The sequence below is a fragment of the Micromesistius poutassou genome, assembly GCF_964030765.1.
Source record: "Micromesistius poutassou genome assembly, contig: SCAFFOLD_2686, whole genome shotgun sequence".
Taxonomy (NCBI): domain Eukaryota; kingdom Metazoa; phylum Chordata; class Actinopteri; order Gadiformes; family Gadidae; genus Micromesistius; species Micromesistius poutassou.
In genome coordinates, this window is record NW_028179854.1 from 1 (window position 1) to 24,058 (window position 24,058).

Consider the following 24,058-nt stretch of genomic DNA (forward strand, 5'->3'; position numbering starts at 1 on the left):
GGTTAAGGAGACAACATGTGCACACAGCCATCCAAACTACTATAGAAACCATAGTCCACATATTCTCTCTCGGTTTTCTTATACCTGCTACACATAATGTCATCGTGTGGGTGACTCTCCTACGCCCCACCATCAGGTGTAACTTATATTCCCCAGATCTCATGTGGTCGCACAGCCTCCTGGTCCTGTGGGATAATGTTTAGTGCTTGATTAGTTATTTCACCGGAAGACCAAACTAAACACAAACCACCCTAGTACATACTACTGAAGGACTGATGTTATGACCACTGCCCTCATATGGGCTGACAGTGGTTCTTATTATCTCCACTGGCTCCACAGAACTCGACGGTCGGATAGCACAGGGCACCGAACATCAACTGCACTACGGTAGAAGTCTACGACGGTTAACAGCTTAATGCACTGGCTACCTGTTCCTCCAGGAGGGCCCTCCACAGTCCCTCCTTCTCCCATCCGGGGTTTCCCAGGCACAGTAGTCAGGCAAAGGGTGGGAGGAGATGTTGGCTTGCAAGCAGAAGTTCATGGCCTCTTTGGCCGATATGGTAATGTTGGTTTGACCCAGACTGACAGATACAAAGCTTTTGGCTAAAGAAGGGGTGGTAGAAAAAACGGTTAACTCAGTTCTGGAACTCAAGGGGTTCAGTGTCCTACTCTTAAGCAATGTTCTAAAGAGTAACATAAACCTGTCTTAGTGGAGAGTGTGAAGGAAGTTAGCTTTACAAACCCAGGACTTGGACGGAGATGGTCTTGTTTTTTGGGCCAACACAGGTGTATGTGCCGTTTTGTTCCAGTGTCACTGACTTCATGTAAAGGTAGGCCATCTGAATTCCCATATGATCATCCATCTTCAAGCACCAGGAAAAGATTGTATTTAATCAAAGCAAAAATGGGGCAATTTACTGCAAAACAAGAAGGATACAGTGAGTGCTATTACTTAATACGTACTCATTTAGAAGATTTATCTAAAGCAACTCAGAGTGTAGTGTTTTAGACATGTCTCTCAAGGATGCGTACAAGAGGGTTATGGACACAACCCAGTAGTAACCCAGGGCAGCTGTGATTCAAACCCCCTGGACACCTCTATCTGGCCCCATGCAAACACACTGCTAACCCCTTTTCTCTGAGGTCAAACGATGGCTTCACCTTGGTCGTGCTGTCCGGTCCTCCGCCCTTGCTCCAGCCCAGCGCGGGGTAGGGCTCGGCCGTGCTGCAGCGGAGCAGCAGGGACTGGCCTGGGCTGAGCACCACCTCCGTCACCTCCTGCTGCTCCACACCCGCTGGACTCTCTGAGCTCACGTCTTGAAAACACACGTGTGGTGACAGTGAGAGAGGTCTTTAGATGGACCAGGTTTAAATATCATCCAACACATCAACATGGTAGAACAAGAACTGCTTGGTGTTCTGGGTCTTTGTGCGTCTTTGTAGTCATTGTCCGTCACACTATTTATTATATGTTTGATGGTGATTTATTTTTTCTATATATGAGTTAAACAAATCATAATACGCAAAGACACAGATAAGACATTTGGCTGTTGGCTCCAGCGCCTGGTAGCGACCCAGGTTCGACTCCCACCTGTGGCCAGATTCTACATGTCAGACCCTCTCTCCTTTTAACCCATTGTCCAGGACGACTCAAAACCCAACAACATACATGAAAGGAATACATATGCGTGTGTGGCTGGAGATCGGCGGAAGTTAGATACGTTTGAAGTACCCGATTGATAAGATAAACAGAAAAAGTTCTCAGAAGTTCTCAGTTTTTTTATTGCAACTTGAATATGTTTAGCCTTTCCTAGAACTTGTGCTGTGTGTGTGTGTGTGTGTGTGTGTGTGTGTGTGTGTGTGTGTGTGTGTGTGTGTGTGTGTGTGTGTGTGTGTGTGTGTGTGTGTGTGTGTTCAAGTTCCTGTATTTTGGAGATCAGTGTTTAGGGTTAGTGTTTGCGTTACCATAGTCGTATAGCTGAGAGCATTCTGTCCCTATGGCGTTGGCAGCACAGCACATTAACTTCTTATTGACAAATTCGCTTTTGGAAGTTTTGATCGGATTCTCTGAGAAGTTTTTTCTGTTGAAGAGAAGAACATGCATCATTATTGAAAATCTTCTTATTATCGTTTTTTTGGATGATATGGAAAATGAGTCCAGATGTGTTGAATGTGATAACCTTCGAACAGGCCTAAGTGATCTCACCCGGAGACTTGGAGGCTGGTGTACCACGTGACGGTGGCTACGGGGTAGCTCTCAGACACACACTTGATTTCAGGGGAAAAATTGGCTTTTTCAGGATGGAAATCCAACCAGGGCGGCGAGGGACGTTCTAGAAACATCCAAATAAAAACCTTGTCAATTGATTTAATCAAAAAATGACTGTACTAGTGCTAATTCAGTGTGGGATCGTTCCGGAACCTATCAGCCCTGAATCAAACCCCTAAGACTCACAGTACAGAGACAGCACAGACAGCCCGACAGGATGACTCACTCAGGACGCGCAGAGAGAGGGTCAGCGCCGAGTGGGACCTGTCGCTCCCTGAGCAGTTCACTGTGTAGATCCCAGATGCAGTCAGGGGGGACAGCACCATGGAAGGACTCCTGTCCCTGGGGAGTCACATTTAATATTACCTATTGTAAACATTTAGCACCATTTCTATCTAAGGCCACTTGCACAGAATTCCAATCAAAGACAACTATAGACTTTCAGCCACCGTGCAGACGGATACCTACTGATGGGATCCAGGCATTGGGGAATCAAACACCCTAGCCACTACACTATTTTGCCCATTTATAAACACACACACACACACACACACACACACACACACACACACACACACTCACAGAGTCAGTACTCGGTCCACTCCTTGGTGTAGGGAGCAGGCTGAGTCTGCTGGAAGGCCTACTAAGGATAGCCTGGTGCCAATACATCCTGTTACATTGACGGGATCTGAGGCATTTCCATCCAGGGGGAACGGGACCTAAACATACAGGATACGTAGGTGATTAAGTGACAACTAGGCTGTAACAAGGTCCTTGCTACACGCCACCTAGGTGGCTGCCACACTCCACCTAGTTGACTTTTATTGGGCTCCTCCAAATACAAGTACGCATGGTGGGGATGTTGAAAATCCGGTTTATTGGTTTTGCATATAATGATACATGGCCTGATGCTCCATATTACCATGTTGGAGAATTCTCCCGGAATGTGTGTGGAGATGGCTACCTGTCTACATGATCGATCTGCAACAGGTGTGCAGCCCCACCCAGCCCCAGAGTCCAATCATTCTCGACCAGGTGAAGCTGCTTAAACCAGCCATCGTCCACACACACTCCCACAGAGGCACAGCAATTTAAGTCAATGAAGGCTTCCATGCAGTTTCGGAAAATGCATGACAGTATACAACCAAGTGTCAATGGCTGACACCGCAGTTTGATGGCAACAATAGCATAGTGAATCTCTCTAGCTTGGTCAGCCGTCAAATGTATTTTTTTTTTCTTGACTTTTATCAAGGGTTTGCTTGATGACCTTTGATAAATGATGACATGAAGCTTGTCTGAATGGTTTTGAAAACTAGTTAAAGATTAGGAAGTTATATGAACTTGAAGCTTTGGGAGGAACCACTTTCTCCAAGTCCTCCGATGAGATTAACTGAAGTGAAATGGTAGTCAAATAGTTCTCACCTCCTTGCTTTGGCACAGTTTACGTACTTCTTCTGCATTCTGGCCGTGAACTCTGACATCCAACAACAGTAGCAGGACTAGATGTTTTGTTTTGATCAACCATGGTTTATAGCACACACACACACACACACACACACACACACACACACACACACACACACACACACACACACACACACACACACACACACACACACACACACACACACACACACACACACACACAGTATTAGCACACATAGATGTGGTTTGTGGACCAGATAGATGAATCCCAGACAGGAAATGTGTCTTACAACTATGTGTGTCATACAACTACAAGGCAACAGCCTAAACCCGCCTTTTTAAAACAGATGTTCAAAATATACACATATTGTTTAGAACAGAAAAATTACTCACGATAAATTTTTTCGTTGTAAATATATTTCAGTGAATACGTTTTTTCTATATTTATTAATTCATAAAAAACATATATATTTTTGAATGTAGGCCTAATGGAAATGAACAAATGCATAATGCGACCTATAAGGCACGTATTATGTTGCAGTACAATGATGACTTTATCGTAAATAGGACTTTTGTATTCATAATAGGCCTGTGCATTAGGCATATTCTTATATTAGTTCGAGGTAGACCTCTCGCTATCTGCTTTTTTCAGACCTTCGCTCTCATTTCCTTTTGCGATTCAGAACGTGATACGATTGACATGATTGACATGATTGAGATAACTGACATGCCTGACTAGTTTCAGGGTGATGAAACCAATATTCACGTTTACTTTGCAGTACTTAACAACAACGGTTTTATTAAAAAGTATTGTTTCCCTTTTCCATCGCTAAAAGCCTAGATTTGTTTGGCAATCAACCCGAATCGACTCATCCTATTTTTTAAAAGCTGAGCAAAAATGTGTCAATAGAAAACCGCTAAATAAGTTGTAGGTCGACTAATACTCCAAAAAGTAACATTGTATACTCTTTTGCTGATTAACTTAATTGTAATTGTAATAAAAAACTTAATTATAACTTAATTGTAATAATCTCCCACATGTTGATTCTCAAAAACAATCATTAAACTTCTTGAAGCTATTTATAACATTTTAATGAATATGTTTTAATATTTAAAATAACTACGGTTAAAAACGATGTTACAATATAATGGTGTATGAAATTTCGCTAACCAAGAAAATAAATAACTCAAATAGGCCTACTGACTAAATAATTCATGTTTGCATGATAAATAAACATGATCGTATAACAAACTTCGTAATAACCAATATCACGTTATATTACCGGCGGTGGAGAATATGAATATGTTTTTATATTCATCCCGATAAGAAAAACTACAAATGCCCTGACTTACCCACGACCAGTTCCCAGTATCCCAGCATGGCACATTCACTTTAACAGACCAGTGACTGGCTGACTTCTGAGCTGTGGTCGCCACTGAAGGCCTTTTAAACAGCAGAAGTGGTTTTGCATGATGACGCGGTCAGCCTCCCTGCTATGGTTGGCTCATAGTCTCTCTAAAACACCTGGCAAATATGAAAGGGTAACTGGAAGAAAACGCGACTCAAATGTTTGCTATTAATGTTTAACAATATGTGAATAATGCTGATGGATAGAGAATGGGAATCAAGGCATACACCTGTTTAAAGCAAGTGTTAGGCAGTGGACATCTCCTGCTTTATCAATAAATATACCCATTTGTTTTTACTTTTCGAAAGACCCGCCCTTTAAGTTGTACCTTTTAAACCTATTGACTCAAGATGATGGTATCTCGCCAGCAACCATCTCTGGCCTGGGACAGCAGAGCACCACATGCATCCGAGTTCAACCTATGCACCGCAGTCCGTCGGCGTCCTGGTTCTGTCACAGTGGGACCTGGTCCTGTCACAGTGGGACCATGTCTGAAGACCGGTTGTCCCATGTTTGAGGTCCCATGTTTGAAGACTGGTGTCCTTGGTCCCACTCCCATGTCTGAAGATTGGAGGTCCCGACGTGAGAGCCAGCCGCCCCGCAGCGCGCTGCCCTCCGACGGCCCACAATGCACCGCGAGGCTAGCGTGTTCCCAGTGTGCGGAGCAGAAAACAACAGCGTTAGCGCGCCTCCACAACAGGCTAGCGGCACGGCGACGAGCTACCCGGACCGCGACGACGACCAGGTCTCACCACGGGACACGCGTTTGTCTCAAACGACCTAGTATTAGTCAAATGGTGCGAGTTCTTTAAGCGTTGCGAACATTATCAAACCACCGAGGACATTTAAAAGCGTATATTTCGGGTGGATTCGTGTTCGCAGGCTAGCTAGCTCGCTAGCTACCCGCGTCTCTATGTTCGAGTCTGTTCCGACCGCGGCGGTGGCGGCAGCGGCGGTGCCATGAACAGTGGACTCCCCGCTTCAGCTGCTCCGCTCGGAGGTGTTGCACTGCCCAACGTCAAGGTGAAGTTCTGCCGATATTACGCTAAAGACAAGACGTGCTTTTATGGGAACGAGTGTCAATTTTTACACGAAGAGCCATCCATGGCAAGCATGTCACTACACGGTGGCGGCGGCAGCCCCGTCCCGTTATCTATGGCCGGTGGTGGAGCCGTGACGGCGGCGGGGTTTTCCCTCGCTGGTCCAGCGGCGGCCTGCCCAGGTGGAGCTGGAACCAATGTCTCAAAAAAGAGCGAACCCATGGGGCCTACAGGCACGCCTCTGGACGGACAGTTATTGACCAGTGAGTATGGTTGGATACGTCTAAAAGACCAAAGGACTATAGCATTGTGACCGAACTTGTCGGCCTCATCTGGCTTTGTTAAAATCGAGTCCGGGGATTCACTTGGGCCCTTGACCTGCACAGAAACGTGGGGCTTTCTTCACTCGTCCCTGCGTGTTTGAAGTAGCCAATACATGCTCAGCGGCTAGTGGTCTTTTTCTAGTTTGGCACTTAAACAGTCCTGTTTTGGTAGAATTTCCCAAATGAGCATTGGGGAAATTAACGTATTTCACTAAGCATCATGCAGGAGGCCCGTTGTTTGTATGACAGCTGTGAGCTAGCTCCCAACGCTAACTAGTTGTTTTGTCCAGATATTATTGATTGCACTTGTACTTTAATCAAACGTGTCTCTGTTGGCACCGGTTACAGTTAAATGCAATTACCGTAAGGATGCAAGATCATCTCATTTTCTAAAAGAGAAGATAACTAGTGTGAAGCTCAGGTTGCCATGCAGGGAGCGTTGTTTTTGTCTTGTGTGGACCAGGTTTCCTCAAGTAAACAAGCAAGCACGTTGCTAGTACCTATACTTTCCATTCTACCTTCAGTTATCATTAGTATGTGGACCCATGCGATGCAACTTTAGATAATTCTCAATAGCAGTACATATTTTTATTGTTGTCTCATTAATGTGAATTGAGTAAGTACAATAGTATACGCACACGTATAATACTATATTAAAGTTATACTTTTCTCCAGTCCCAGGGATGGAGGGCGGAACCCTGACTGATGCTAATCTGACCAACTCTTACTTCAGCAGCAGCTTTATTGGCGTCAATGGGTTTGGAAGCCCGGCAGAATCAAAGTACTCAATGATGCAGGTATACGTTAAAGAGTATCAATGTATTTATTACTGTGTTCATGTTATGACTTAAAGCCTCTTGTAGCATCCAGCGGCAGCCTCAGTCACATAGTACTGTCAACTGTCATGATGGGCTGATATTACTATTTACTACCATGTCGTTATTGAGCAGTCACTTTTATCCACAGTGAATTCAGATGCAGTCATTAAGCAGCAGGTACTGGTTGTACTCACTGGGGATGTACTGCCCATATTGTTGGTGCATTGTTTTGTTAAGATATAATGTGATTTTGTTTAGGTATCCTTCTGTATAGAATCCAGTATAATGTTAAAAGAAATTCAAAGAAAAAAGGCAGTAGCCTGGTTTCCTATAGTCGTTGCTTGCATTTCAATTATCACATTCCAAGCTCTCCTCAACAATGCCGGAGAGTAAGATAAACTGGTCAAATTTCACAGTATAAAGTATTCTAAATTATATATATATTTTTAAATTGTGTTAAAATTGCAGGTCTAGTATTAAAATCGAAATATAAGCTCTTTATTTGTACAATGGATAATGTATGTAGCGCAGTAGAACGGTACCTTGTGATTAGTTTGTGTTTAGGCCAGTTCTGGTTAGGTTCAGATCCAAGAAAAGGTAGATGATCAACATGCTTGATCGGCTACAGGTACATACTATACACACACAGTAGTTAGTGTGTGTATAAAGACATCTGAGTTGAACAGCGTTCTCAACCTGTCTGGCTGGTTCCGGTTTCAGAGAATGACCAGCAGCAGCAGCTCCCCCAGTCTCCTCAACGATGGTGCCAAGAACTTCAGCCACAGTGCTCAAGGTACCAATCAACCCTTGGGAAGTGCTGAGTGGTAGCAGCTCATCTCTGGTCCCTAGGTCACCAGCTCTAACACATCTCTAGTCCCTGGGTCACCAGATGTAGTGCTGAGGGGTAGCAGCTCATCTCTGGTCCCTAGGTCATCAGATCTAGCACATCTCTGGTCCCCAGATGTAGTGCTGAGGGGCAGCAGCACATCTCTGGTCCCCAGATGTAGTGCTGAGGGGCAGCAGCACATCTCTGGTCCCCAGATGTAGTGCTGAGGGGCAGCAGAAGATCTCTGGTCCCCAGATGTAGTGCTGAGGGGCAGCAGAAGATCTCTGGTCCGCAGCATAGCTTAGGTTCTCCCGCATCATGTTGGGTCTTCTCTGTTTGTTGCAGATCCGTTGACCTCCCCAGCATCCTCCCTCTTCAGTGATTTTGGTGCTCTTAGCATATCGCAACGGAGGAAGGTACGACTGAAACAAGCAACAACTAGGACAAAATCTACTTTGCTTTGAGATGATTGGTGTTAAACTTATTATATGTCATGATGATCCGTGTCTCCCTCATTCGATTCCACTGGCGTAATAGTCGTGTGTGTCACTGTGTTGCCAGGCTCCCAACCCTACAGCGAGTGAGTTCATTCCTAAAGGAGCGCCCCGTATGGCCACCATGGCCAGCACCCCCGCCTTCCCCTCCCCACTCTTCCCCCACCCTGGACTGGGCGGCTCCACGGCGGCGGCCCTGGCTCCAGGTGAGGCTCGGGTGCATAAAGGCTGAAATGCACACATAGCGATTTACTTTGTTCTGTCCCACACCGCACCAGGGTGACACAAACTGTTTGTCCATGTTAGGGATGTCTCTCTCAGCCGGCTCCTCCCCCCTCCATTCCCCGAAGATCACGCCCCATACCTCGCCCGCCCCCCGCCGGCGGAGCCACACCCCCAATCCTGCCAACTACATGGGGCCCACGGCCGCAGCCGACCAGGGCCCTCACATCATCCAGAAGGAGACGGTGGGAGGCACCACCTACTTCTACACAGACAACACCCCCGCCCCCATCAGTGGGATGGTACGTCCTGCCAGAATGGCCAACTTTGTACCTAATACTATAGTGTTTATGGCATAGTTGTAAACCGACTTGAATAGATATTTAGAGTGTTATTTTATTATTATGGTTTGTGAAGTTATGAGACAAATGGACAGTTATCTGTTAGAATTAAGTTTGACAAGAATAACAATGTTGGTCATCTTCTTCTTGTTTGCAGTAGTTCAATTCCAGCAATACATTTAAAACACTTAATTATGTGTACCTTTTGTATCAATATTTTTGTGATGCCATCACTTCATAGCGTTTCATTGCTGCCACCATTTTAACATGGTCTGAACAACTGGAGTGTGAAACTTGATTGAACTCTGTCTGGTCTACTGCAGGTGTTTCCTAGTTACCACATCTACCCCCCAACTGCGCCCCACGTAGCCTACATGCAGCCCAAGGCCAACGCCCCCTCCTTCTTCATGGCGGATGAGCTCAGACAGGTACACCCCAACCCTCTCCACAGATAGCGGGGGTGCAGTAGCTTAGGAGGGCGGAGAGTGGGTTGACTGGTAACTGAAAGGTTGCTAGTTCAATCCCGGCTCCGAGTGTAGAGGTGTCCCTGAGCAAGACGCCTCACCCTCACTGCTTATGACGAGCTGGCTGTCGCCCTGTGTGGTTGACTCCGCCATCGGTGTGTGAATGTGTGAATGAATGGTAAGTCGATTTGGATAAAAGCGTCGGGATGTGAGTGGTGGGAAGTTGTGTTGTTTTGAAACTTTTACCGTTTTCTCTTAAGTTAGGAATATGTTTGTGGTTAGTAGTTGATGATTGTTTAGATGGTCACAATCAACTTTCTTCAACCTTCAACCTTTTGACTTGCTTACATACACTGTGTGACAAGAGGAAAATATCTGGTATTGCCCTGATGTTTCTCCTTCAGGAGCTGATAAACAGGCATCTCATTACCATGGCCCAGATCGACCAATCAGAGAACCCAGGTAAGACCCCCTGGGATGGTTTCATTACTGATACTAAAGTTTCTGTAAGCCATGAAAGCTTTATTAAAAACTATAATACAAATAATAAAAGAAGGCAGTGGAAATGTTTCTTAACATTAAAGCTAGGGTAGGCAGAGGAATCAATGTAAGATATATTTTGAAAGAATCCAACCGAAACATCCACCATTCCCGCTAGCCCTCGCTATAAAGACACATGGCTAGCTCATTAGCTTTAGCTACAGGTCTGCTACTCTTGTGGAAGACTCGGGTCAAGTGCAACAGGGGCATGTGCCAGCTGGCAGGTACAGACAGAAAGGCCATCATTTAATTTAATTTGGCGTCAGCACCAGGATTAGATACCTTTTCTTAAATTACATTTTATTGGGCAGTGCTTGTGATTTATTCGTGATGTTAACAGATTTCCCAAAAATATGACTGTGTGATGCCTGTGTGTTTTATGCCTGTGCGTCTTGAAGGAGTTCCCTCTGAGGTGGACAGCTACCACAGCCTGTTTCCCTTGGAACCCGTCCCCCCGCCCAACCGCATGCAGAAGACCAGCAACTTCAGCTACATCACGTCGTGTTACAAGGCCGTCAACAGCAAGGACGACCTGCCTTACTGCCTGAGGAGGATACACGGTGAGAGACTGAGAAACCATGTGGCCGGGTCAGGTCAAGAAGGCCTTATGGGTTTATCCCACTGGAACAGATGAACATGGTCAAAGTGGACTGAAACAATGACACTTGGTTCTGTTTCTTATTCCTTGCCATCCTAGGAGGTGTGTGGGCTGGGGGGGCTCTTGCGTCCCTTCTCAAAGTTTCTTCTTGTTGAACTGTGTTTTGGGCTGAGTGTTCTAAGGCGGGGGGTGTCCTCCCAATTGTTATGACCAACCAATCATTTAAAAAAAAAAAAAAAAAAAAAAAGTAATCTAGTTCCGTTGTGTATCATTGTCCTAGTGAGCTATGTTGCATATGAGAGGCGCCACACACCGTGGCCTTCTACTGTAAGCATATTACAGTATCTTCACCCCTTCAAGGACCTGGCCCGCAACACAAACCGCTGCCCAACCCACACAGGGGGGTTGGGCGGCTTAAAATGCTTAGAGGGCAAACTCCACAGGAATACGTGGAGGGGAGGCTGACGTTGGGTCATGTGTGTGTTGTAGGTTTCCGTCTGGTGAACACAAAGTGCATGATGCTGGTGGACATGTGGAAAAAGATCCAGCACTCCAACGCTGTCACACTGAGGGAGGTCTTCACCACCAAGGCCTTTGGTGACCACTGTGAGTTTGTGTGTGTGTGTGGGGGGTCGTTTGTGCGTGCATCTTTGTTTATCTGATTTAGTTTTATTTTGCACCACTTTATCCTTTGCAGTCGGGTTTGCGTCAATGTGTCCATAGCGAGTGCTTTGACGCAGTATGTGTCCCCTTAAAGGTTGTATCAGCGATCTTGGGTGACGTCACTTCGGTTGGTGTTTGAAGCGAGATCCCAAACAAACAGAGCCAGCTCGCCCCTCCCTTCCGTGGTTCGTGCATCCAGTAAAAACTATCATGAACGCAGCGCAAAACCCCACAACACCCACCCCTTGTCGGTGATTGGTTGGAATACTATTTATTTTGGTTTTGAGTGGTTGGTAGTACCATTTCTTTTTCAGATGAATGTCATCATTAATGTTTCGGCCTAGAATCGCTGATACAAACTTTTAAGTCTTCTAAAAATACTTCTTCTTCTTCTGCAAATAGTGAGATAGTTCTAGAGGTGCCTGAGAGGACTCCAGGGAGAATTAAGGATTTTTCACCCCTGGATCATTAATTAGTTATGGAGTCAGATTTGTTTCAAAATAATCAATCAAAACCTCTTAAATATCTATAAAATACGATTTTGAAGAAGAAACTCAATGAAGCCAAATTATTTGGTTAATCGTGGAAACTCGGTCTTCCACATTTTTGATAGTGTGTCTTTGTGTGCACTCTCTTCTTTCTGTTTCCCACTGACTTCTGCCCTCAGTCTCTGCATACAGCTGCCAGCTCGCTAATTTGTGCTGCCTGACTCTGTTTGCAGCACAGACCTCTCACCTGGGCAGGTTTTTTTATTGGCTGCATCTCAACTGGCTATAGAGCTTTTGAGTGACAGCACAGTGCCCACGAAGTGGTTCAGTGCTTCAAGCACGAGTGGCCCAAGGCTTCCAACTTCCCTCTAGCTCACTGTACTGGACTCCCACCAGATGAGGGGGTGAACCTAGGCCTCATTTATGTGGTGGTTGATGTTAGGGTGACATGACTGCCACAACCCAAACTCATGCCTGCTGCACTGAACAACGTGGTGGACACTGGGCTGTCACTCAAAATCCCACAGTAAGGGCAGCACTCTGATCGCTGAGGAAGAAGGCTTAACTTCTTTACACTTGTAAACCAGAAACTGTAAACTTAAAGAAATATTATAAAAAATCTAAACCACCAAGTCTACACGATTACTGAAATGGCCATATGGCCTTATTTGACATGCTGAATCTTTTTGCCTTAAGGACCCATAAGGTCCGTCGGGATAGGTTTGCTGTACCTTAAATGTTTTGGATAAACCTTTAAAAGAATCTGGAAAAAGTGACCTGTAATAAGATCGTTGTAAAATAGCCTAGTTATGGACAATTTTATGCACACTTATGATTATGCAAATTACCTGCCATTGTTCAATCAATCACGTGTCCGCTTCATGGACCCAGTGGAACTAGAACCTGTTGAGCTCATCAAGGACCTCCCCCTTTGGTCATGTGGACCGGTTTGTAATCATAGCTAAAGATATGACGTCACTGGGTGAATTTAAAATGACCACTGTAGCAGGTGCTCACCAAGCTATTTTTTTATAATGGAATTCAATGGGGGAAAAACCCTGACCTAAACCACTTTGATGGCAAACCACTCAGGGTTGTCAAAGTTGGTATACGTATAGAAACCGCAAGTAAGCAGGTCTTGGAAAAGCAAAGGACCTCTTCTGGAACAGGGGTGCCATAACTCATAAATCAAACAAATGATTTCCGAATCACAGAGAGGGCACTATAACGTCCCGTCTTAGTTAAACACTCCATGGCCGCTCCATCGATTAAAAAATTCTGAAACTTGGTGTACATTCCAGATTTTGCATGCTGGACATTTTTGCCATTGCAACACATGATCCGTCCATCAAGATAGATTTTACTGTAGAGTGAAAATATAGTAAAAATCAACAAAGTCCAAATGACCAAAAATTACGTACACATGATTTATGGACATGCCGTACTGAAAGAAAGATGTGGAATCGTGGAAAAAATATCTAGATGGCCGATTTATATGAAAAAGCAATCGATCATAAATTTACACTTGAGGGGGAATCAGGGACTGGAAACTACTTGGGTCACATAGACCCTCCTGACCACGTGTGTGGGAATTGCACGTCGAAAGCTCAAAAAATAAGGGTCATTGCGTCAATTTCAGTAATTGCCTTCTAGTTTCATAGTTTTAGTCATTTAGTTCTGTAATTATCCTTGTCCATGTAGTGTAGTGGTACAGTGTCTGCCACCTGGACCTTGGGACGCTGGTTGAATTCCAACCTCGACCAAACAGTTTTTGATGCATGGCATATAATAGAATGTGATTTGCTTCTATTAAAACAAACCTACAGGACATTCTCCCAGGTACACACTGTAGCTCAAAAGATGGCCACCTCCAGACTAGCCTCCTCATATGAATAAATAACACATTCATACTCCATACATGAATTATGAACGATTGGGGAATAGGGTATAAACAACAGAGGGTTGTGTGTGTGTGTGTCAACAGTGAGTATGCATTTGGTCTCTCAACAAGGGTTAGGGTTAGGGTTAGGGCGGCTGCTAGGATAGGCTGTGCATGGATGACATTGCTTGGTTTGTAATTGCTTTTATGTTCTGATCTCCTAAAATTACCCCCCCCCCCCCCACAGCGCTGGTCTTCTCCTATGACTTCCACGCGGGTGCTGAGACCATGTTCAGCCGGCACTTCAACGACCCTACTGCCGACTCCTACTTCACCAAGAGGAAGTGGGGTAAGGGCGCATACACACATGCATGAAACACACTTCAGTAGAGCTCTTAAACACCTAAAGTGTTGGAGTTGTACGTGTGTGTTTAGGGTGTGAGAGATTAGAGTATAATTTATTTAAAACACGCCCCTGTGTTTGTGTGGTGGAGAACTGAAAGAGGGCTGTGGTTCATGAGCGAGTGGTCTGAGGAGCTCCTCATGACAGTTGGAGTGTGGGTAACATGAGGGGGGGAGGAAACAGTGGTTGAAAGCGTCCCTAAGACCGGGGGGGGGCTACCTGCAGGGGATGCGAAACCACCTGTAGCCAGTCAGAGGCTTCTGAGCTAACAGTGTAATGAAACAAATAAGGAATAAATAAATAATGAAGGCTGAACAGCCACTGCTGTGAATACTACCCCACCCCCTCTTTAACCGTGGGACTTATTATTATTATTATTATTATTATTATTCCAGAATAGATGCACAACAAGACAGCTTGGTTTACTAGGGATGTGATGAACACATTTTCAAAAAGTGAATGAATACCATAATATTTATGACAAAATAATAATGCATAAATACCATCTGTCACACCAAAAGCACATCCTTGTGCACATAAATACGGCCAGACCACAGTGGGCACTTCCCCTCTCCTGTAGTGGTTTTAAACCTGAAGGTGTTCCAGTGTGGCACTGGAGGTGAGGGTGGTGGTGGTGGTAACCCTGTTCTTCTGTCATTGAATCCTGTGCATGTGCATGCCTTTTATAGGTCAACACGAACCGCCGCCGCCCCGGCAGCACGCCGGCCTGCTCCCAGAGTCCCTGATCTGGGCCTACATCGTCCAGCTAAGCTCCGCCCTGCGCACCGTCCACACCGCCGGCCTGGCCTGCCGCGTCATGGACCCCAGCAAGATCCTTATCACCGGCAAGACCAGGTAGACGCACAGACATGGGCAAAGGGAATGCACACATTTGCAGTGTGTGCCATGATTGCATACTTCGATACATGCATGTACGTACACGCAGACAGGTAGATATTAGACGTGCACACTCACAGAGAGTCAGACTCACACAAGCATAGACAGTCAGATGCATACATATTGGGGCACACAGAGGAGCTGTGTATCAGAACACAATCTTGCAGCCACTTTTCACTGTGGCTTACGCAAAGCAGCGGTTGTTGTGTCAGATATAAACCTGCATGGCCCTGCTCACAAGTGCACTTTTGGTCAACGGTAATTACAGAAGCAGAAAAGGGAAGGGTATCTTGGTCCTGGCTTCCTTTTTCATATTTTGCAAATGCACTGTGTCGTCCAAGTGGTCGCAATGTATTACTTTTTTTTGCAAAGTTCCTCCTCTGTTTGCAGGTTGCGGGTGAACTGTGTTGGCGTGTTTGATGTCTTGACCTTCGACAACAGTCAGACCAATCACCTTGCCCTGATGCCACAGTACCAGGTATTTCCAAATCCTCCTAGAATGTCAACGCATTGCAGCTAACCACAATTCATCTGTCCATTTTCGTGGAGGATCTTGAATCGTCTGCATCATGAGGGTGGACCATGTTGAGTCACCGATAATGTCCGCTTTACACCACAGCATGATTCACTTCTTGATTCTGATTCATCAACAATGTTCCAAGGCTGAATTTTCAACAAAGGGACACCATGGCCTTACAACAGTTCCACTTCAATTGGCTATGGTTCCAACATTTACAACTGTCAAATAATAAATATATGCTCAAAGCGCAGCAGAAAACTATTTACATTTCGACAGGTTAAGTTGATAAAAACCAACAGCGCCGTAGATGAAGTTAACTATTATGTAATCATCCCGTAATTAAAAAAGATACAATGGTGCTCTTGCTTTAATCCTTACTTGCTACTTAATGGAGTTAGATTTTCATCCATTCTATGATTTATGCCCCTTCTGTTACATTAATGAAATGACTGCTCTGATGGAAGTTTAGAAGTTTAGGCCTCATTAACCTAGCGGCCATCTTGGTCCTGAATGCAGAATTCTGCTTCAGTTCTACCCTATCAAGAAGGGTTAAGGGCCTATTACTAGTGTTTTATGTTCCTGTTGGATCGTTTGATTTCTGATTATATGATCAGCATATTGTATGCTATATGGCTGTCCTAACTGCATGAAATGTGTGTTTGCACAGCAAGCAGACCTGATCTCCCTTGGCAAGGTTGTGCTGGCGTTGGCGTGTAATTCTCTGGCGGGCATTCAGAGGGAAAACCTGCAGAAGGCCATGGAGCTGGTGTCCATCAACTACTCCTCCGACCTCAAGAACCTCATCCTGTAAGGAGTCACATGCTGGGCAGCAGTCTAGATCTCTAGAACCTCCTCCTGTAAGGAGTCACACACTGGGCACCGGTCTAGATCTCTAGAACCTCCCCCTGTAAGGAGTCACACACCAGGCAGCGGTCTAGATATTCAGGTCTGTGGCCGAGGTGTTGAGAGCAGCAGTTATCCTTTAGGACTGTGGTTTAGGCTTTCAGATGTTATTTGTGTTTATAACATACTGGTCAGGGTGATTCAACCCTCGTAGCTGTCTCCGCTGGTTTCACTAAAACATCCGTTCATATGCCTTCATGACATGTGTACATGGTTGTGTGCATGCAGGTACCTGACTTGTGTACATAGTCTGGTTGTGTGTGCGTTTGTGTGTCCAGGTACCTACTGACGGAGCAGTCTCGCCTGCGCAGCGTGAATGACATCATGCCCATGATCGGTGCCAGGTTCTACACACAGCTGGACGCCTCCCAGATGCGCAACGATGTCATTGAGGAGGACCTGGCTAAGGTATGAAAATGAGCCCTGGCACCTGCAAGAGTGACATCATTAGCACAGCATAGGAAGCGCGGTACGCTGGAACACACTAACAGACCGGGAGAAGTGAGAGTATTATGGCGCATTTCCATCGGCGGGTACGCTTCGGACCCAGCACGCCTCAGCCCAGTAGTGAGGGTGCAGTATAGCCCAGCTCAGATACGGCTCTCGTTTCCACCGCCGACAGTACCCTTATGGTAGGGCGGGGTTTAAGCCAGACGGCGATAGCCACAGTAGCTACGTAAGCATCGTGATCTCATAGCAGCCTGACACAGTGTAGCCTGCTAATAAATCCAAGGAAAAAGAAGAACGCGCACAATGAACAAAGAGCAACAATGTAGGACGTCCAAGAAGGACGGCAAACTTCTGAACGACATTTTCTTCAATAAACAAAGCTTTCACCATTGTCCAGAAATACCTTGCAGGTACTGTGTTTGTTTGTTATTATCCCCCTGTCGCACGGAAGGGACGATTCTGTCGACCAATCAACGGACGCTGTGTGTGTAGCTCGAACTTGCCGGGTCGCATCTGGTCCCTCTTACTACCCAGACCCATGTCCCTTCATGTGAGAGGTGTGTGTCTGTTACAGTTATAATATGGGATTTCTGTTTCTAGGGGTCACTCAAACGATCACAAAAGACCTAGTTCGATGAGGTGGAGTTACGTGGGATTATGGGTTTATATATTATTATTATATATATTTTTTTAATTATTACTATGCATAAACAAAGTACAAAACTCGTAGGGAAAGAAAACGTACTTCCATCAGGTACACAAAATATAGATAAATAATGCATTGGTAATACTATTTACAACAATAGTCGTGCCAATAAAGCTTTTTGAACGGAATTGAAACGGCGGCATCTGGTGGTTGTATATACAGCCATGCAGGATAGCATGCGCGAATGCTTGTCAGCTGTGCCACAAATAAGAAGATCCATTTGTATTCAAATAAACAGTTGTTTATTTCATTAGTGCGGATTGGCATTTTTGAGCAAAATACCCCCAAAATTTTTGCCTCCTCGCTCTGGGCAGCGACCACTTTGACTAAGACATTTCCTGAGGGAAACACTGGTGGGGTTTAAGCTGGATGGCGACAGTCGCGGCAGCTACGTAGGCATTGTGACCTCATAGCAGCCCGACACAGTGTAGCTGTGCTGCTAATAAATCCAAGGAAAAAGATCAACGCGCACAATGAACAAAGAGCAACAATGTAGGACGTCCAAGAAGGGCAAGGACGATCTGTGTCCTTAGCCTGGTCTGTGTGTCCTCAGCCCAGTCTGTGTGTCCCCAGCCCTGGTTCACACTGCTGGCTGTGGAGGAGGGGGAGCCCGCTGCTGTGGAAGTGTTCTCACACAGGATGCAGCTAGCTTGGGCCTCGTTTCTATTCCCCCTAGTGAGAGGGCCTGGTGTCAAACCACGGGGCCTCTACGGCTGTTCTCCTTTTACCATCTCACTTCCTCTTTCCTCCCAACTCCCTCGCCGTCACCGCCACCATGTTGTTTGTTAAAAAATGACAACGTTTCTAAGTGACCCCAAACTTTTGAATGGTAGTGTAGGGAAATGGTAGTGTATGGTAGTGTATAGTGTATGTAAGGACTAACAAGGTGCCGCTGGCCCTGGCTGGTCCAACTGATAGAATCCCTCAGCGTGTCCAGGCTGCGTCTTGTCAGGAGAAAGGCTTCACCTGCCCAGGGTCGGGCCTCCACAAGTAGTCTGGTAACTTATCAACCCCAGCGTATTTGGTTGCTAAGCAACGTCAACGTCTTTGGAGGACTATTTCTCTGCTGATCAACACTACGAATGGTAATAACAAATGAATTGTAAAAAGACACAAAAAAAAGGCGCGATCGGGATTGTTGACGGGGCAGGGTGGTTGTTGACGGCGGGGCGCGCAATCGGAATTGTTGACGGGGGGGGCACGAGATCGGGATTGTTGACGGGGGGGAGCGCGATCGGGATTGTGTGACGGGGGGGGCGCGCCCTAGGATGTTCATGTTTAATAGACATGTTTCATTTGGGCGCCCCCAACACATTTTGCCGCCTTAGGCGATCGCCTAGTTTGCCTATGGCAATCGCCGGGCCTGAGAACAAGCCCCTTCAGGGCGAGACACCTTCGCATCGCGCGGTGTCCGGTTCGCCCTGTCCGCCCGGTCGGGGCTTATTTCCCCGATAATGACCGGCGTTCTATAGATTATCCCTTACTTATTTTTGTATGAGCTGCCAGCCTGGCTTGGACAATGAATGAGGTATTAATACCAATACTCTTTGGCTGGGATGCAATGATGAGGCATCAGACAATCACGTCATTTTAGCCTGAATACATGAAGGTAAAATGCACCAGAGCAGGTTTGTAGTACCATGGACATACAGAGCGATAACCTGTAGAACTAAATGGATGTGGCAGGCTACACCACGGGATGCATCTGCAGACCACTGCCACATAATTAAAGGTGAAGATGCAATATTTATTGCTTAAGATTTGCTGGTGCTGTGGTGAGGTGTTTTGTGTTTTTTGCACTCAAGTGGTCGGCTGTTTTAACTCGATTGAAGTTAGCCATAGCCACCAAGTAGCCTAACTTATCCATGGTTTGCGTTCATACAGTGTTGGGTAGTGGAGATGACGATAGTGGAGTAATTTGTGGAATAATCGTGGTGGGGCGTGCATGAGTTTTGGTCAGAATGCCTGATGTAGATTGGATGGATGCGTGTTGTGAATTGAGAACAGCCAGCCCATGATGTGATACAGCGTTCAGCTGTGCAACAAATATCTTTTGCTTTTTCAATCTGTTTCGACATCTGTAGTGCTGTGTGTAGCCACACGTTTGCCCCTTCACAACTTAAACACGTAGTTAATTTGCTCCTAGCTCCTCTTTGTTTGTGTTTGTAGCTTTCCACTGTCGGTGGAAAAGCGACAATAGTGGGTCATAGCCTATGTCCAATGCTTTTTGGAAACGCTTTCTTCATAAAACATGTCAGACATCAGTTTTTTGTATACCTTTTTATTGGGAGCGTACCTATGTTCCCCAGGTCCTATGTTCCCCGATCGCGACTGTATTTTTCGTAGACGGAATCTGGAAAAGGTTCCGCCTCAAGCACTAGGATTGGACAGGCAGCCTGTCAGTCAAACTCACACGCTGACTCCTCACCCTAAACCTAAACCTAACCATAACCCTCACCCTAACCCTCACCCTAACCATAACCGTAACCGTAACCCTAATATTCATGATTCTTCCGGATTCCACCTACGAAAAACACATTCGCTCCCCGGTCACATACAAAGCGGGTAACATAGGACCCGGGGAACATAGGGATGACACCCTTTTATTCATTAGTAAGCTACATGGGTATGCCTTCTTTCAGAACCTTTCATTACCTGCATTAAAGAGAAAAAAAAGATTGCATCCTCATTGTACCCAGCACTTCTGAAAATGCACTTTCGAATGCTTCTCTGTCCCCAGCACATTTCAAACCAAACTGACACCCATGGGTCTGAGTGTCAGGTCCAGCATTGACATGAGTCAATGTTGACTTAAATCTATTTCTAAACCTTGTGGTCCCAAAGTGTTGATGTCTTTGTATTACACTGTACACTTCATTGGGTCATCTACCTTTTTTTTTTTTTGCAACATTGTCAACATGGCCAGTTGTCAATATTAACATGTCTGTTTGTATTAAATTAAAACATGAAATACCGATTGGATCAAGATTTAAATACAGCCCTACTATATCCTCCCCCCTCCATAACCAGACGCTCAAAATCGATCTGTTCACAGGAAGTACAGAACGGTCGTCTCTTCCGCCTGCTGGCCAAACTGGGCACCATCAACGAGAGGCCAGAGTAAGTGTCTGCTGGGAGCTTTGCTGGTTTAGCCATGCTATGCGGTGTAAGGCCTAACACACTGTGTGTGTTAGGTTTCAGAAGGACCCCTCGTGGTCTGAGACGGGCGACCGCTACCTGCTGAAGCTCTTCCGGGACCACCTGTTCCACCAGGTGACGGAGGCCGGGACGCCCTGGATTGACCTCAGTCACATCGTGTCCTGCCTCAACAAGGTCGGCTTTCTCTCTCCATCTCCCTCTCGGTCTTTCTGTCTCTTTCTGTCTGTGTGACTCTAGGCATTTTTTCACTGCCGGTACGGTCGTGGTTTGGCACGTCCTGCGATTTCACTCTTGCCTGTGTAAAACCGAGGGGGTAAAATCCCCCTTCGTCACAGAGTTCACTGGAGAAGGCGGGGCTACGCACAGAGAGTAGACCTCTTTAGAATATTTTGCATACTCATTGTTTTTATTTTTTATGATTCAAGACACTCATGCAAGAATGAGTATACATCTGGGTGTAGGCTACAAACGCTTATTACCTCAGTCAGTGTTAACACGCGGACCATGCTGGGAAAAAGGCGGGCATAAGAGGGGTGTGTGTGTGTGTGTGTGTGTGTGTGTGTGTGTGTGTGTGTGTGTTATTCTCCCACTCAGCATCCCCCTAAACTCCATTCCTCTCCTCCCTCCTTTGTGTGCTCTGCAGCTGGACGCGGGCGTGCCAGAGAAGATCAGCCTGGTGTCCCGGGACGAGAAGAGTGTGTTGGTAGTGACCTACTCTGACCTGAAGCGCTGCTTCGACAGCACCTTCCAGGAGCTGCAGGGGGCCGCCACCGGGCCCCTGTAGCGGCCTGACCCCTCCAGGCCCCCGGGGGCCCCTGGTCCCGGAGCACACTATTGCACTACGGTGGACGACCCGGCTGGCGGAGATGACCCGTCAGCGTGGTGAGGGAGGGGGGCGGGGTGCCGAACTCAGTCACATACACTGACGCTGGCCGCCTGAGGCTTTTCTAAAGTGTCTTTTTTAGTTTCTTAAACCCCACAGCTGAGAAAAAATTTTGGAGAAACAAAAAAGGCAAAAAAATTGGACACATGTGGAAGCTGTGATCGTGTAATGACCTTTTCTTTGATCTGGGGGAACAAACATTGAGAAACAAACCTTGTGGTTTTGGACATTTTTTCCTGCTTTTATTGTTTGTTTCTATATTTGGGGTTTATTTTCTGCAGAGGATGCACTAAGGTTTTAATTTTTTTGGTTGAAGCTCTTGGTTATTTTTTATGACATGTGCGCGTGGCCTACAGGGTGTACAGACGGCTGGTTTATAACACAGACATCAACATGAAACGGAACAGAGGATTAAGACAAGGACAAAAATGGACAGCAACCATTCAAATTCCATCCTTCAACTGATGGCATCTCTCTTCCTACCTTCCTCTCTTCCACACCAATGTCTTTGTGACACACTAGGGCACGCCACTCAATGGCTATCATGGGAGAGCGCTTTATTTCCTTTGTTTTTAAGGGCCAACTGACCCCCGTCTCGGCAGTTGGTTCCTTCCTCCTGAAGAAACAGGAAAAACCACTGGACTGAGGGGTGTGTGTGTGTGTGTGTGTGTGTGTGTGTGTGTGTGTGTGTGTGTGTGTGTGTGTGTGTGTGTGTGTGTGTGTGTGTGTGTGTGTGTGTGTGTGTGTGTGTGTGTGTGTGTGTGTGTGTGTCCCCTCGTTCCGTTCGTCCTCCCCTTGCCTTCCTCTCTCTCCTCTACCTCCCTCACCTCTCCTGCAGCCGTTTAGTATATTTTTTTTATCGTAAGTATTCCTTTCCTCTTCCGGGGCATTCCGGGTCCTCTCCTGTGTTTTGAGGACGAGGATTTTATTTGTGGTAAATTCCCCCTCTTTTTGCTCAACTGTTGTACAGGGATTGGGGAGAGTAGGAGTGCAAATGTCATGTTGGCCCCTCCCCCTTCCAGAAAACAACTGTTGATTCTGTGGACCAATTCCTGCGGGGGGAGGGGCCTTGGACATGGAGGGCGGCGTGTTGTGGATGATGAAATAACAAAAAGGGGACGACAACGATTAGGTTATTTGGACTTTCTAATGATCATGAGGTACAAACTGCTGGAGACAGCATGGTAACACCCCCCCCCCCAAACCTCCTTATGGGGGGCTGCCCGTCCCCACGGTGACCCATCTGTCAGGTGGGAGGGGCCTCCAAGTGACCAGTTCTTGACACTCACTCTGATGGCTTTGGTTTTTCTCAGGATGATTGACAGCTGGGGCCCAGTGACTGAATGTGTTTGGCCGTCACTGGTCGCCCTTTTTGTTTTGTTTTGCTCCAGTCAGACAAGCTCCAGTGGAGTGGGCGGGACCTCTTCTTCAGGTGTGTGAGTGCAGAGGCTGTCTGAGGTGGAGGTGGTGTGGAGATCATGTTGTCTTTAAGCACAGTTCCACGGGCCAGCAGGAGTAGAGGGCCATGAGTTGGTTCTGATTTTTATTTTCTCCTTCTGACTGAATCTTGTTGGTAAAGTTTAAACATAATTGGTTTATACCTCAAGACGGCCCACTGGACTGGGAAGACGTTTCTTCTTCCAATCCAACCATGTTTAACATCTCCCGCTTTCTCTGCACCTTCTCTACCGCCTTAAATGGAGCGGTGAGGGAAGGTCTTAGAAGGGCTACGTCTTTCTCTTCTGTTTCAAATCAAGAGACGACCGGTAAAAGGCCTTTCTTCAAGGTCATTGGTTGGCTTTTCCCGCCACTTTTGAATGACTTGTTTAATGAAGGGAGAGAACTGTGCTTACAGACAACCTGTGGAGTCGGCCATGTTGGATCATTTCATTCTTCCTCGGTTTTAGTGAAATTAATCAACAAAATAAATATTTTTGTGAATGTGGTGCTCTTGAACACACACACACACACACACACACACACACACACACACACACACACACACACACACACACACTCCAGCAGAAATGTGTGGTTACCTTCGGTCAAGTCCCACATCCACACACCTACAATCACCATCTAAGTATCTTTATTTTGTTTCCCCTCTTTTGTTCATTGTTTCAAATTTTGCAATATTTGTGTGTACAGCAGTATTTTAATAAAGAATACCAAAAACTGATCTCCAGGGTGGACGTCTACATTGTATTGTGGAAAACACGAGTGTCATCCCCGAAGGAAATTATTGTGGTGTAAGGTAAATGAGTGATATTTGGTTTGGAGATCGGAGAGTTGAACCCCAGAATAAAGAGTGTGAGCAGGTTGATTTCATGGCTGTTCT

The 24,058-nt window shown here is 46.0% G+C and overlaps 2 protein-coding genes across 2 annotated transcripts; one reads left to right on the forward strand and one right to left on the reverse strand.

The window, feature by feature from the left end:
• Window positions 1-84: 84 nt before the first annotated feature.
• LOC311371350 (receptor-type tyrosine-protein kinase FLT3-like) lies at window positions 85-5,175 on the reverse strand (the record flags this gene model as incomplete). Its single annotated transcript, XM_084489487.1, has 10 exons — window positions 5,048-5,175; window positions 3,692-3,768; window positions 2,852-2,988; window positions 2,496-2,611; window positions 2,207-2,333; window positions 1,966-2,081; window positions 1,162-1,316; window positions 743-863; window positions 429-603; window positions 85-185 (listed from the first exon to the last, which is right to left on the reverse strand). Coding segments are annotated over exons 1-10 (1,153 nt in total), but the record flags the coding sequence as incomplete, so codon positions are not given.
• A 587-nt stretch (window positions 5,176-5,762) lies between these two features.
• On the forward strand, window positions 5,763-23,888 carry LOC311371348 (PAN2-PAN3 deadenylation complex subunit pan3-like). Its single transcript, XM_084489486.1, has 18 exons — window positions 5,763-6,406; window positions 7,142-7,263; window positions 8,005-8,077; window positions 8,456-8,526; window positions 8,672-8,810; window positions 8,911-9,128; window positions 9,491-9,595; window positions 10,036-10,093; window positions 10,570-10,731; window positions 11,259-11,375; window positions 14,047-14,148; window positions 14,892-15,057; window positions 15,490-15,577; window positions 16,287-16,426; window positions 16,801-16,930; window positions 20,734-20,798; window positions 20,873-21,011; window positions 21,481-23,888. The coding sequence occupies exons 1-18, from the start codon at window positions 6,064-6,066 to the stop codon at window positions 21,619-21,621; spliced, it is 2,379 nt and encodes a 792-aa protein (XP_084345612.1). The 5' UTR covers window positions 5,763-6,063; the 3' UTR covers window positions 21,622-23,888.
• Window positions 23,889-24,058: the final 170 nt, after the last annotated feature.

Coding starts and splice junctions, on each gene's coding strand:
- LOC311371348 (XM_084489486.1), top strand. CDS start 6,064: ATGAACAGTGGACTCCCCGCTTCAGCTGCTCCGCTCGGAGGTGTTGCA. Junction 8,078..8,455: donor CTTCAGCCACAGTGCTCAAG/GTACCAATCAAC, acceptor TGTTTGTTGCAG/ATCCGTTGACCTCCCCAGCA. Junction 14,149..14,891: donor CTTCACCAAGAGGAAGTGGG/GTAAGGGCGCAT, acceptor TGCCTTTTATAG/GTCAACACGAACCGCCGCCG.